Raw genomic sequence first — 14609 nt, forward strand, 5'->3', positions numbered from 1 at the left:
GGGGTGGGGGGAGGAAAAGTGGGGAGGTGGCAGCCTTTAAAAACCTAGAACTTCTGAAGGACAAAACATATTTGGAAGCAACACAGTGCCCAGTCCGTAATGCCTTTCCAGGATGTGTTTTTTTAGATGAGGCACTGAGATTGAGGATAAAACTTTATGTTCTCCAGATTACTGATGGAGACCTATTTGGGGGAATAACAAAATGGTCAAGCACTCAGACTCTGGAACCGGATCGTCTTACTTCAAGACCCAGCTCTGCCAATTGCTCATTGTGTGTCTGGTCAAGTTGTTTGAACTCTCAGTACCTTGGTAATCTTATCTGTCAAACTGAACTAGGAATTATACTCACCGCAGCGGTTGGTATGAGGACCAAATGAGTTAACACAACAGTGCACAGGACATTGAAGAACTTATTTTTAGTCAGTTATTATTGCATCTGTGATTTAAATATGGCATCTATTTTTAAATTATCTGCCCTGGGGGTGTTCACAGTGGTTAGATCATCAGCCCAAGCACTGAGTGGTCTCAGGTTCAATTTCCAGTCAAGAGGGCACATACCTAGGTTGCAGGTTAGCTCCCTGTCCCTGGTCAGGGAAGCAACCAGTCTATGTGTCTCTCTCACTTTGATGTTTCTCTCTCTCTACCCCCCTCACCACCACTCCCACCCTCCCTTCCACTCTCTCGGGAAAAACAATGGGAAAAATATCCTTGGGTGAGGATTAAAAAAAAATTATCTGCACAAAATGTTTTCACAGGAAGAAATCAAGAACAAAGACAGCATAAAATTATTTATTTGACATAAGTTTAATTTGGTTTTGAACTTAGACATTACATAGTTTTTCAAGTCATGACAATTCTCTAATGTGTTTTGTTCATTGCCACATACTGGTAATTAAACTATTAATCCTATCTAATAAAAGAGAAACATGGTAATTAGCCGTACATCCGCTACCCTTCCCATTGGCTAATCAGGGCGATATGCAAATTAACTGCCAGCCAAGATGGCGGCCGGCAGCCAGGCAGCTTGAAACTAACATGAGGCTTGCTTGCTTCAGTGACAGAGGACTCCAACGTTCCCCGCCTGCCGCTGCCAGCCTCTGAGCTTGCAGTTTGAAACATTGTTACAAATATAGAAGCTAAACAAAACCCCAGAAACCGGCTTTCAGCCTGCCGGGATCCCAGAGCTGGAGTTGAAACAGTGTTTCAATTATAGAACCCAAACAAACCAGATACCTGCTTTCAGCAGCCGAGGCCTAAGAGCTGGAGCCAAGCCTCAGAGCTAAAGCTGGCCCAGAATAAAAAGAAAAAAAGAAAAAAAGGAGAGGTCGAGAGCTTCAGTCACCCACCAGCCTGAAAACAGCCCTCAGCCCCTCACCCAGACTGGCCAGGCACTCCATTGGGGACCCCCACCCTGAAGGGGGTGTGACCAGCTGCAAACAGCCATCAGCCCCTCACCCAGACTGGCCAGGCACCCCAGTGGGGACCCCCACCCTGATCCAGGACACCCTTCAGGGCAAACCAGCTGGCCCCCACCCGTGCACCAGGTTTCTATCCTATATAGTAAAAGGGTAATATGCCTCCCAGCACTAGGATCAGCGGAGCCACGAGGCCTCCCAGCACCGGGATAAGCGTGACAGGGGGCAGCGCCCAAACCCCCTGATCGCCCTGCAGCTCTGTGTGTGACAGGGGGCGGGACCACAACCTCCCTATCCGCCCTGCTCTGTTCGTGACAGGGGAAGGCACCCCAACCCCCTGATCAGCCCTGCTCTTTGCCTGATAGGGAGGAGCTCCCCAACCCCCTGATCGCCTTGCGGCTCTGTGTGTGACAGGGTGGCGCCCCAAACGCCCCCCACGGGCCCTGCTCTGTGTGTGACGAGGTAGAGCCATAACCTCCCCATCGGCCCTGCCCTGAGTGTGACAGGGTGTGGTGCCCCAACCCCCTGATCGGCCCTGCTCTGTGTGTGACAGGGGGCGGTGCCCCAATTCCCCTATTGGCCCTACTCTCTGAGTGACAGGGGGGAGCTCCTCAACCCCCTGATCGGCCCTGCTCTGTGCGTGACAGGGGGTGGCGCCGCAACCTCCCCATCGACCCTGCCTTGAGTGTGACAGGGGGTGGTGCCCCAACTCCCCTATCGGCCCTACTCTCTGAGTGACAGGGGGGAGCTCCTCAATCCCCTGCTCTGTGCGTGACAGGGTACGGAGCCCCAACCCCCCTGATGGGCCCTGCTCTGTGAGTGACAGGGGGTGGCACCACAACCTCCCCATCGACCCTGCCTTGAGTGTGACAGGGGGCGGTGCCCCAAACCCCAATCCGCCCTACCCTGAGCGTGACTGAGGGTGGCATCGCAACCTCCCAATCCGCCCTGCTCTGTGCATGACACGGGGCGGCGCCCCCACTCCCCAATCGGCCCTGCTCTGAGCCCAACCAGGGGCTTCACCTAGGGATTAGGCCTGCCCGCTGCCACCGGGAGCAGGCCTAATCCAGCAGGTCGTTATCTCCTGAGGGGTCCCAGACTGCGAGAGGGCACAGGCCGCGCTGAGGGACACCCCTCCCCCCCCCCCCCGAGTGCACAAATTTTTGTGCACTGGGCCTCTAGTTATTATATAATCACTTATATCTTTAATAATAATTGGAAAGCAAAAAGTCGTAAGTCAAATAATTTTGAGATATGTTTTTAATTTTATCATTATCATTATATTACTTTTATAAAAATGAATGTAGTACAAGATCAAGAAAGCCATTTTTAAAAATGCATATGTTATTAAAATTTTGCAATAGGATTAGTGTCTTATAGTGAAGACACATTCCAACATCAGGCATCCCTGGCAATGACTTTCTTTTTCAATGAGACACTTCTAATTAAGAAGAAATCTTTTGCCCAGATGGTAGTTTCCAGTAAGAAGAAAGACAGTACTGAATATTCCTGAAGTAACGGATACACGTGGTATGCTACTGCTCTCTGGAACTGGCAGGAAAATCATGTTTGGTTTCCTTAGCCTCACACCTGCTATTTACTCTAGAACAAATCTAGATTAAGAAAGGCTAGTATTTTCATAATGCAAATCACTCCTCCTAACTTCTGCTAAGCTGTTTTATAACCAAATAAAATAATTTATTCTTCAGCATTTCTCCAAGGACATTTGAATAACCTTTTAAGTTTAAAAAAAGGAAAATAAAGAAGTTAAGAGAATCAAGTCAACATAGTTATATGGATTTAGGGGCTTCAAATAGCTCCACAGTTAAAATCAGTTCCACATTTATCCTAAAACCTGTTGTTACAGCCACAAATCTGTACATAGGGTATAGAAGACACAACATAGCTTGTTAGATAAAAATAAGAACCTACTTCCTTAAAAACTATGTATTATAGTATGTTATTTATAGTAATAAAATATGCATTTTGATTATTTTACTCTAAGAAAAACCATCTTATTCATTAAAACAATTTCAAACCTGTTAATTTCAGGTGTATAGGATTTAAAATGACCTTTAAGATCATCAAAAAAAAGTTCCTAAAGGCCTGGCTGGCACAGCTCAGTGGGTGAACATCAATCTATGAACTAGGAGGTCACAGTTCAATTCTCAGTGGGGGCATATGCCCCAGGTTACAGGTTTGAACGGGGGAGTGTAGGAGGCAGCCAGTCAGTGATTCTCTCTCATCATTGATGTTTCTATCTCTCTCTGCCTCTCCTTTCCTCTCTGAATCAATAAAAATATATTATTTTTTAAAAGCTCCTAAATATATTGACCTTAGTCATTTTTAGTAATGAACCTTTTTAACTCTGAAAGCCACTTTTTAGCTTAGGATTCAGCAAAGTAAGATGTAACAATCCCATTTATCCATTCATTCTTTAAGCTGTTATTGGGTGATTTAATATTTAGTATCAGGTACTATTTATTCTCTGTATTTTAAAACATCTCACTTAATCTCATACCTCAGGCAATGAAGGAGGTGTTAATTCACCTTCTGTTATTATGTATGTTATTATAATATGCAATATACAAATATACAAATGAGGAATATATAGCATACAAATGGGGAGACTGAGGCAGTGAGAAGATAACTGAGTTCACTTGCCCAACGTGGAAAAAAATCTTCAATATCCTGCTATATGACTCCAACCCCGCAACTAACTCCACTGAGTATACAAGGAATAAGGGAACCGACCACCCAGTTTGTTTGGGACATGAGACTTTCAGTGCTAAAACCTGGAATTTACTGTATCATCTAAAATATAACTAGCAGTCATTTTTACTTTGCTATGTAAGATATAAAAGAATGTGCATGTCCATCCCATATTATAGTAAAATATGGAAATGATTCATTTGTATGAAACTATTTTTTCTGCAGAGTAAACAAATATAAAAATAATAAGAAGAGGAAGCAGATCATGGTGCCTACAAGGGAAAGAAAGTAAAAGTACAGCAACATTTCAGACTAAAAGTTCAGCCAACTACTGCCAGACACTGTACTAACTACATGCTTTTTCACTAAGCCTTTAAAATTTCATATGCAGTATCTAATAGTATCTTCATTTTATACATGCAAAGACTGAGAGAGTTAAAATAACTTGACCAAGGTCATGCAGCTAATAGGCATCAGAACTAAAATCTGAATTCTTCTTTTTCTCCAAAACCATATATTTCACAATGCAAATAATTTAGAATTTATTAATTTGTCACTCAATTATTTCAGTATCTCTTTCCTGGTCCAATTATTCTTGGAGGACACTTTTATGTATGTGTTTCTTCTGGTATTTCATTCAAAAAAATATAATTGACGACCTACTCTGTGACTAGCTCTGTGCTCACTGGTGAACTTACAGAGGAGAATAAAGCACCAGTCTGACCTCAACCACACTTTAGAGTGGGAGGCAGACACCTCCCTGCCTACATCAACACCGTGCTGTCAGCGTTATGAAGTTGTTTGGTTAAGATGTAAAGGGAGGAGAAAGTAAACAATCGAGTCTTTCTAAATGGGAAAGTATTCATGGGAGAATTGACAATGGAGATGGTTTGAAGCTGCGCTTTTTTATAAGCGTATGATTTTACCAAGGGGAGACGTTGAGAAGGCAGTCTTCCAAAGAAGAGAGGAAGGGACAAGTAAAGTGCTATTTAGGGAATTATGAGTTACCTAGAGCATTTAAAAAATAAGTTAGGAGACTAGGGGGAGGTAAAAGATGACACTAGAAGCAAAGGTAAAGATTGTGAAGGAATTTAATTGCCAGGCAGTTTAGACTTGAATCCTGCAGCAAACAATACAATAAGAAAAACAGTCTTTAAAGGAAGAGTAATTAACTGTTTTCTAATTTTAATCCCTCTTTCCACCATGCACTCCAAGAGCAGGGATCTTGTACTGCTTGAGGAAGTTTCTCCAGAAACCAGAAATGATACATAGTAGGCATTCAAAAATATATATTTGCTATATCACTGAATGCTCAAAATAAGGGTTGTACAAGCATTAGCAAGAACAACTAGTAAACTGCTATAGTTACAAGTCAAGCAAAAAGAACCACGAAGGCAGAATATAGGCAGTGATAATTTTCCATAGATTTTAGCACAACTTAATAACTTATGGACTAACAGGGGTTTGATAGAGAGAGAAGTTTAGTATTACAATAGGGTCTCAAACCTGGGTAGATGGATGGTAATGTTTTAATTAAAATGGGAATATAGGAGGGAAAGAAATTTATTATTTGTTTGTTTGTTTATTTTAGTATTTAAAATATTTTATTTTTAAGTTTATCTTTGTTGTTGAAAGTATTACAGATATCCGCTTTGGGGTTTTTGTGTGTTTTATCCTCCATTGGCCCCCCTCCTCCCTGCACTCACCGCTCCCAAGCCTTTGCCACACTATTGTCTGTGTCGATCTGGAGAATATTAAAAGTGTGCACTGAACTCACTGAAGAAAAGATTCATTTGGGACAGGATCTGATACCAGGCAAAAGTATAAGAGAAAATAATTCCGCAGTTTTAGTACTTATCTTGTGAACTAAAACAATTGTCTATTATATTATAATTTGGGGCAAATGTATATCACCCATATCTTTTGAGTACCTTAAAGGGATAAGAAAATTTTTTCATTTATTATCCAATCCATTTGAGATTATAATTTTCTACCTCTACCGCAGAAACAGGGGAGGTAGAAATAGATTAAATAACTAGCTTTAAAAGTACTGAATTGCAACTTGGAGGAGGGAATGCAGGCAATCTGACAATCCAAGTTATTATCACAAATTTTATTACCTGGTAGACAAAATATATACACGATATAATGTTAAATAAACTAGAATTGATATAAATCTGTAATAGAGTTTTCGGATTGTTGATTCTTGATATTACTGACTGCACATTAGAAACTGCCAAGCTGATAAAGAATACTACATTGAGTACAAACTCATTATTTCTATGAAAATGTTAAATCTCTGTAATCCCCTTCTTTCACAAATCATCGCTAAAGCAAAAAAGAAAAAAATAATTCACTCAGAAAATATTTTCCCCAAGATTTTTTTAAAAAATGCCTTTCTTCTGTTTTCTTTAACAATAGCACAAGAAATTATAGTCTCATCATCACATGGTTTCTTAACACCACCTACATTAAATCAGCTTCAGCACTGGGAAGCTGTCAATTTGAAAAAGATTTATTAGTTACAGTAGTAGTTCATAAAAGTTCCAATTAAAGAAAACCATTGTTCTCTACAACAGAAAAAAATGACATGGGATCTTATGATCCATTGTGTTCAGAATATAAATAAGTGATCCCTTATAGGGTATTGATTCCAATACTGTTTAAAATATCTATAACCATTCCTGGGCTATTTATGAAGAAAAAAACAAAAAAAAATCACTTTTTGTGTGACTTGTAGAAATATTTTTGAAAATCTCTTAAATCAATCTGATGAGGCTTCTAAAAACATCTGTGGATTTTAAGATTTGACTGACTCAAGAATCCTGGGATCTGTCCATTGATTTCAGTATAATGCAAGTACTAATTTGATTCTGTGATGTGAGGCACTTGGAATAAGTGGCTAAAATTGTAAAAAAGAAAAAAGCGAAATATTTTTAAAATGTAAAAAGAGAATTAATCACCTCTAAATGTATTTTCCAAAAACAATGCAATATATATTTTTTACATATTAAAAATAAGACAAAAATACTGTTACCAATGACTTCTCTCACCTGATCAGGTATTGAAGAATACTGTACTAATTTCCTTAATTTCCCTTAGACTTATCTATTTTCTTGATTATAAAGTGTAACCATGAACTGTAAAGTTGCTTGTAACCTTCCCTAGGACACACACTAGGAAACAAACAGTATTCTAAAAAAATGCCTTAGTTTAACAACAGCTGCTGTCAGTTGATGCTACTGGACAAAATACAAAAGATGCAGTTCAGGTGTAAAACGTATAATTCACAAGAAACCTAGGGCGTCTTCACTGGACTCTTTATTATCTTTAATGAGAAGATTAAACTTGTCACTGATGAATTTTAGGATGGCATGAAGTATCTCCCAAGAAGTTATAGATAGAACTAATTTCAAAGTACTTTGTATCCATGTAGATCAAAATCTTGCTGAAATACTTCAGGGTTACTTTCTCGGGAATTGTGAAATTGATGAGAAAAATCAACTTGTTTCTATGAAGCATCTACTCTGCTCAGCTGCATGGGAGGTGGCCTTGAGAAACCCAGTGAAAAAGGATACAAAGCATCTATGGGAAGATAAAGAAAAGCAACCTAATATAAAACCAGGCACATGTCAGAATGCAGACAAAGTTGTGATGGGAATGCAGCTATAGGAAATATCACTGTGGGATACTCTCAAGGAACAGGTGCAGTGTATACAATCTGGGGAGCTGTGAGGTGAGATGTTTAGATAGAGAAGCAAGTTGGGAGGTAATCCTGGCAGGGGAACACCAAAAGGAAAGGCAGAAGGAGATAGGAATGAACAAGTATAGGTGATAATGACAACTGATGGATCAGGAAACAATAAGGTTGGTTAGGAGAGATGAAGATTGGCTAACAGAGGCTTATAGCTTTGATCTATAAACAGTGTCTGAGAGGCACCATGGCATGAAGGGTAAGAGCTTAAGTTCTGAGACTGACTGCCTGATACTACCACTTACTAGCTGTTTGACTTTAGGCAAGTAATTTAACTTTCTATCCCTCAATTTTCTTCTCTGTGGAATAGGGATAATAATAGCATGTATCAGTATAAGTGAAGTGCTTGCAAACTCTTTTTATTCTAATAAGACTGACATTCTTAGGGAGAGGATAAATATTTTTTAAATTTTATTTTTAAAAAGTTAAATATGTTTTTCTAGCAGCAATGGTCAAGGTAGATTGAAATGTTGTGACTATGGGCAGAAGAACTCAGGTAGTCATTGTAGTAACCCAACATTTCCTCTTAACATCCATAATCTATTATACATCAAACTGGTATATTAGTCTCAGAATTTTTATATTTATACAAGAGACCCAGTGCACATAATTCATGCACGGGGGGCGGGGGGGCCCTCAGCCCAGCCTGCCTCCTCTCACAGTTTGGGAGCCCTCAGGGGATGTCCTACTGATGGCGTAGGCCCACTCAGAGAGTGGCCTCCCTCTGGCCTCCCTCTGTGGAAGGCGGATCAGGGGAAGGTGCCAGCCCCATCACTCCACTGCTGCTGCCACTGCTGGCTGCCACAGCTGCCAAGGTGTTTTCGTCAACACAGACTCCAGTTCCTTCACCACGAAAAAATGACAACTTTCTTTAGGCATTTTCAAGATGTGTCTTTCATAGGATATGACATTTCTTTTCTTTCTTTTCTTCTTTTCTTCCTTTCTTCCTTTCTTCCTTTCTTTCTTTCCTTTCTTTTCTCCTCACCTGAGGATATTTTTCCATTGATTTTTAGAGAGCATGGAAGAGAGAAGGAAAGACAGAGAGAAACATCAATGTGAGAGGGACACTTCAATTGGTTGCCTCCTGCATGAGTCCTGACCTGGGCCCTGGCAAGGGAGGAACCTGCAACCTAGGTACATGCCCTTGATCAGAATTGAACCCAACCCTGCGGTCCGCAGGCCAAGGCTCTATCCACTGAGCCAAACCGGCTAGGGCAGGACATGACATTTCTTAGCCCTCTAGCAGTGGACCTTCGTTTTTTCCTCCAGGAGTGAGGTGAAAAAACCCTAGATCACCTTCTTGGATTCTTATTACCCAAGTTACCAAGAACACTGCCAGTGGCATACAGGGAGCTTAGCCAATGAGCAGTCAGAAAAGGTGTTTCCTCTGCAGCTCATGTGCAGAGGCAGGACTGCTGGCAAGCTACGGCTGGCACAACCCCCCTTGGGCAGGGCCCCCCCAGCTCTGCTCAAGCCTCCGCCGTAGCTTGGGCAGGGCCTCAAAGCAAGCATTCTTCCTGGCCGCTCATGCTGGCCACTCTAACCAGCCGCCCCCCGCCCCCTGGGACTGGGGGACTCTGGTGGGGCTGAGAGGACTGGGCGCCACCATCTTTGTGATGGAGTGACAGTTAATTTGCAAATTACCCTTTTATTAGGATAGTAGGATAGTAAGATGACCTTTTATTTTTCCCTACCTTGCTAACCAAGTGTTTACATCAGGCTCCTAGTCACTAAGCTCTTTGAAATCAATAGTCAAATAAAAAAATTCATTACAAACTTTCAGATTTAAAACCTGATTTTCTAGGTCACTGATTATAATAGTGCTGACAGTTCATTTGACCTCAATATTTTCTGATAAAGTTCTTTATCTGTATTTGGGTGAAATTAATGACTTTAGGGAACATAATAGAGATCCAACAAAATGGATGTCTTCTTTGGGTTCTAATTCTATGCATGATAAATTGGGAACTTTATTATTACATTTAACCTTTAGCACATCTTTCTTTAAAATACAGATTCAACTGTTAAAATCTAGCATTTGCAGACATTGTACTAATTTGTTACTATCACCCTTTCTAACCCACAAGGCTTAGACTTGTAAAAGGGACATGACTTACAACATGAGACCTAATTTTCCATGATTACATGAGCCCTAATTTTTCCATGTTTGGTACACATAATTTCTTCCCAGATCTTTATACTCATGAGGAAAAACTCTGTGCACAGTGCAGATTAAATTGCTAAAAATTCCAATGAGAAGCAAGAAATATAGAAGTAAAAAGTAAATATGTCATACATGTTTGTTTCAGGTAAATAACATTTTCCCTTCATTTGAAATGAGTTTATCTTTTAAACTCGGGAAATTGAGCAGAACAAATAGATTATTTTCTTTGAAACAAATCAAAGTTACTTATGTCAAATATGCTACCTAATAGAGGTATAAGGAACTGTAACAATTGCAAATAGATATGATATAAAAAAAATGATGTTCAGTTTCTGATTTTAGCTTCTGCACTAGACTATGAAATCAGAGTTACTTATTTTTCATGTACTGCCATCATTGTTCTGTTGATCTAATCTATGTCCAATAAAGAGATGATCAAGAATTATTACAGATCCCACCAACTTGGTAGCATTCATCAATCTACTGGCATTTTTCTACTTAAAAGCCTTTAAAAACAGACTATGACCGATGGTTTATCATTTCTTAAAGAGAATTTATGAATTTCTCTTTTCTGCTTTGCCTGAGGACTATTTCGGAAATGCCCAGTCTGATGTAATTCAGCCATGATTACTGCACCACTGTAGAAGTTGTAGCACAATTGCCAAAGAGGCTACAGTAACTATTCAAACCCTGACTTCAGCTTGTTGATTATCTCTTAAGGAAAAGCTCAAGACAAAAAGAACATAATCTAAACAAACGAGTGATTGCGGGGCTTTAGAAAAGGAAGTGCTTAATTCTTTTGTAATTCATATTGTAATTCATGTCCCTTTTATGAACTCAAATAATGCTATAAAGAAATGGAGAGGTGTGTAGTATGAGTACTTTTATAGAAGCATGTTGGAAAATGAAATTCCTATTAATAAAATACAAATAATTTAGCTGCCGCAGCTGGAAACCTCTAACTGCAGCACATATTTCTGTGATTGCTCTAATCCTGTGTGTTCCCTTGCTCTATTTGCAGGCCGGCCAGTTATGATTGTGGTGGAATATATGGAGAATGGATCCCTAGACTCCTTTTTGCGGGTAAGGGTTTTTTTTTTCTGGTGGCATTTAAATAAGCTATTCTGAGTTCTAGAATTAAATCATTTATCATCAATTAATTGTTGCATAATGTGACTCATGGATTTTTCTATGAAGAATAGCAGCATTTTCTCTAGGGTGCATTTCTCTCATACTGTGATATATTAGAGTGTTATTAAATGGGCAGTATATACACATAATAATATAATTTATTTCTCTTATAAATTCACTTGCCGTGCTAACATATATATTTCAAATAATGTTATAAAGAAAGAGATTCAATGAAACTTAGTTACTTCATATAGCCATTCATTTCTCTTTATCACACTTAACTATTTAGTATGTTTTATGCATTACCTATAATGCTGAACCCCTTAATTAATGTTTATTGATCAACAATAACTCGAATTGATTTCAGAAAACTGGTTTAATCAATTTTGTTCCTCTCAATTTCATTTGGCTGACTATTCAGAAAGCAAAATAAAAAAGAATAAAAAAATAGCAGAGATTTGTTCTGGAACAAAAAATTTTAAAGTACTTTTTTAAACTGGCTTTTTCTTAACAGTACTAGAGGCCCGGTACATGACATTCATGTACTGTGGGAAGGGGGTCCCTTAGCCTGACCTGTACCCTCTCGCAGTCTGGGACCCCTCAGGGGATGTCAGCCTGCCACAGAGGCGGGAGAGGCTCCTGCCACTGCCACTACACTCACCAGCCATGAGCCTGGCTTCTGACTGAGCAGTGCTCCCCCTGTGAGGGTGCACTGACCACCAGGGTGCAGCTCCTGCATTGAGCATCTGCCCCATGGTGGTCAGTGAGTGTCATAGCGACCAGTCGTCCCACTGTTCGGTCGATTTGCATATTAGCCTTTTATTATATAGGATGGTATATTTTAAAAATCTTTTGTTTTACATACATGCATGCCGAGGAGATATTGTGGATTTGGTTCCAGACCATCATAATAAAGCAAATATCACAATAAAGTAAATCACACGAACTTTTGGTTCCTGAGTGCATATAAAAGTTCTTACACTATACCGTAGTCTATTAAGTGTGCAATATTATTGTGTTTACAAAAAACAATGTACATACCTTAATTTAAAAATACTTTATGGCTTAAAAATGCGAACCCTCATCTGAGCCTTAAGCATCCTAATCTTTTTGCTGGTGGAGGTTCTTGCCTCAGTGTTGATGGCTGCTGACTAATCAGGCAGTGACTGCTGAAGGTTGGGGTGACTGTGGCAATTTCTTAAGATAACACAGCAATAAAGATTGCCACAACTATGGACTCTTCCTTTCACAAATGATTTCTCTGTAGCATATGATGCTGTTTGATAGAATTTTACACACACTGTAACTTCTTTCAAAATCAGAGCCAATCCTCTCAAACCCTGTCAACTGCTTTATCAACTAAGTTTGTGTACTATTATAAGCCTTTTGTTGTCATTTCAACAACCTTCACAGCATCTTCACCCAGAGTAAATTCCATCTCAAGAACCACTTTCTTTGCTCACCTATAAGAAGCAACTCCCCCTCCATTAAAGTTTTATCTTGAGATTGCAGCAATTCTGTCACATCTTTAGGCTCCACTTCTGATTCTAGCGCCCTTACTATTTCCACCACACCTGCAGTTACTTCTTCCACTGAACTCTTGAATTCCATCCATGAGGGTTGGAATAAACGTCTTCCTAATTCCTGTGATGTTGATATTTTGATGTCTTCCCATGAATCATGAATGATGTTAATGACATCTGGAATAGTTAATCCTTTCCAGAAGCTTTTCAATTGACTTTGCCTCAATCCATCAGAGGAATCACTATCTATGGCAGCTATCTATCTATATAAAAGCCTAAGCAACCATTGCAACCAAATGGACGACCGAGCAGCAGGTTGCGTGGGGCGACCAGGTCAGCAGGGGGGGGAAGTTGGGGGCGATCAGGCTAGCAGGCAGAGGCAGTTAGGGGTGATCAGGCCAGCAAGGGGGTAGTGAGGGGCTATGAGGCAGGCAGGAAGGCAGGTGAGCAGTTAGGAGCCAGCGGTCCAGGATTGTAAGAGGGATGTCCGACTGGGGATCGGGCCTAAACCAGCAGTTGGACATCTCCTGAGGAGTCCTGGATTGGAGAGGGTGGAGGCTGGGCTGAGGGGACCGCCCCCCCTCCCCCCCCCGCACGAATTTCATGCACCGGGCCTCTAGTCTCTATATATAAAAGCCTAAGCGACCAAATGACTGAATAACTGGTCGACCAGTCACTATCATGCACCCTGACCACCAGGGCACAGACACTCAACGCAGTAGCTGCCCCCAGGTGGTCAGTGCATTCCCACAGTGGGAGCGCCACTCAGCTGACCAAAGGGCACCAGATGCCGGGCTCACAGCTGGCAAGAGCAGCTGCAGCAGCACAAGCCTCTCCCACCTCCGCAGCAGCCCTATCAGCGGAGGCGGTGGCAGGTACAGCGGGGCCAGGATGAGCGGGAGCAGTGCAGCACCCGGCCGGAGCTCAGGCTCCTCCCTGGCCGCCTGTCACTTCACGCACTACTACCCAGATTGCAAGAGGGCGCAGGCCAGGCTGAGGGACCCCACTGGTTCACAAATCTCTGCACTGGGCCTCTAGTAGCCATATATGTATTTCTTAAATAATACGACTTGAGCCATGGGCTGCAGAATGGATGTTGTGTTAGCAGACAAGAAAACAATATTAATCTCATTGTACATCTTCATCAGAGCTCTTAGGTCACCAGATATATTGTCAATGAGCAGTAATATTTTAAAAGAAATCTTTTTTTCTGAGCAGTAGGTTTTGATAGTAGACTTAAAATATTCAGTAAACCATGTCGTAAACAGATGTGCTCTCTTCCAGGCTTTGTTGTTCCATTTGTAAAGCACAGTCAGGGAAGATTTAACATGATTCTTAACGACCATAGGATTTATGGCATGGTATATGAGCACTGGCTTCAGCTTAAAGTCGCCAGGGCATTAGCCCCTAACCAGAGAGTGAGTCTGTCCTTTGATGCTGTGAAGACAGGTATTGACTTCTCTAGCTATGAAAGTTGTAGAAGGTTAACTGTTGTTTAGTGTGGCCATCTTCAGTAATAATCTCAGCTAGATTTTCTACATAACTTTCTGCAGCTTCTGCATCAGCACTGCTCTTTCGTTGTGATGACAGTTTACACCTCATGAACTGACCTCTACTAGCTTCAGGCTTTTCTTTTACAGCCTCCTCGCCTCTCTTGGTTTAAGGGAATGTAGTAGCTGGTTTGATCTTTTGTCCAGTCCACTAAACTTCTCCATTTCAGCAATCAGGCTATATCGCTTTCGGATTATTCATGTGCTCAATGGAGTGGCACTTTCCGTTTCCTTCAAGAACTTTTCATTTATATTCACAACTTGCGTAACTGGCACAAGAGGCCTAGCTTTCAGCCTGTCTCCACTTTTGACATGCCTTCCTCACTAAACTTACTCATTTCTAGCTTTTGATTTAAAGTG

At 40.9% G+C, this 14609-nt stretch overlaps 1 protein-coding gene across 1 annotated transcript in view; it reads left to right on the plus strand.

Moving 5' to 3' along the window:
- The window catches only part of EPHA6 (EPH receptor A6), a 955281-nt gene that overhangs the window by 776666 nt on the left and 164006 nt on the right, over window positions 1-14609 (plus strand). The window contains exon 13 of the mRNA XM_036349135.1: window positions 11067-11128. Within this exon, the coding sequence (XP_036205028.1) occupies window positions 11067-11128 (62 nt within the window). The remainder of the gene's footprint in view (window positions 1-11066; window positions 11129-14609) is intronic.

Source organism: Myotis myotis, unplaced genomic scaffold, assembly GCF_014108235.1.
Source record: "Myotis myotis isolate mMyoMyo1 unplaced genomic scaffold, mMyoMyo1.p scaffold_m19_p_2, whole genome shotgun sequence".
NCBI lineage: Eukaryota > Metazoa > Chordata > Mammalia > Chiroptera > Vespertilionidae > Myotis > Myotis myotis.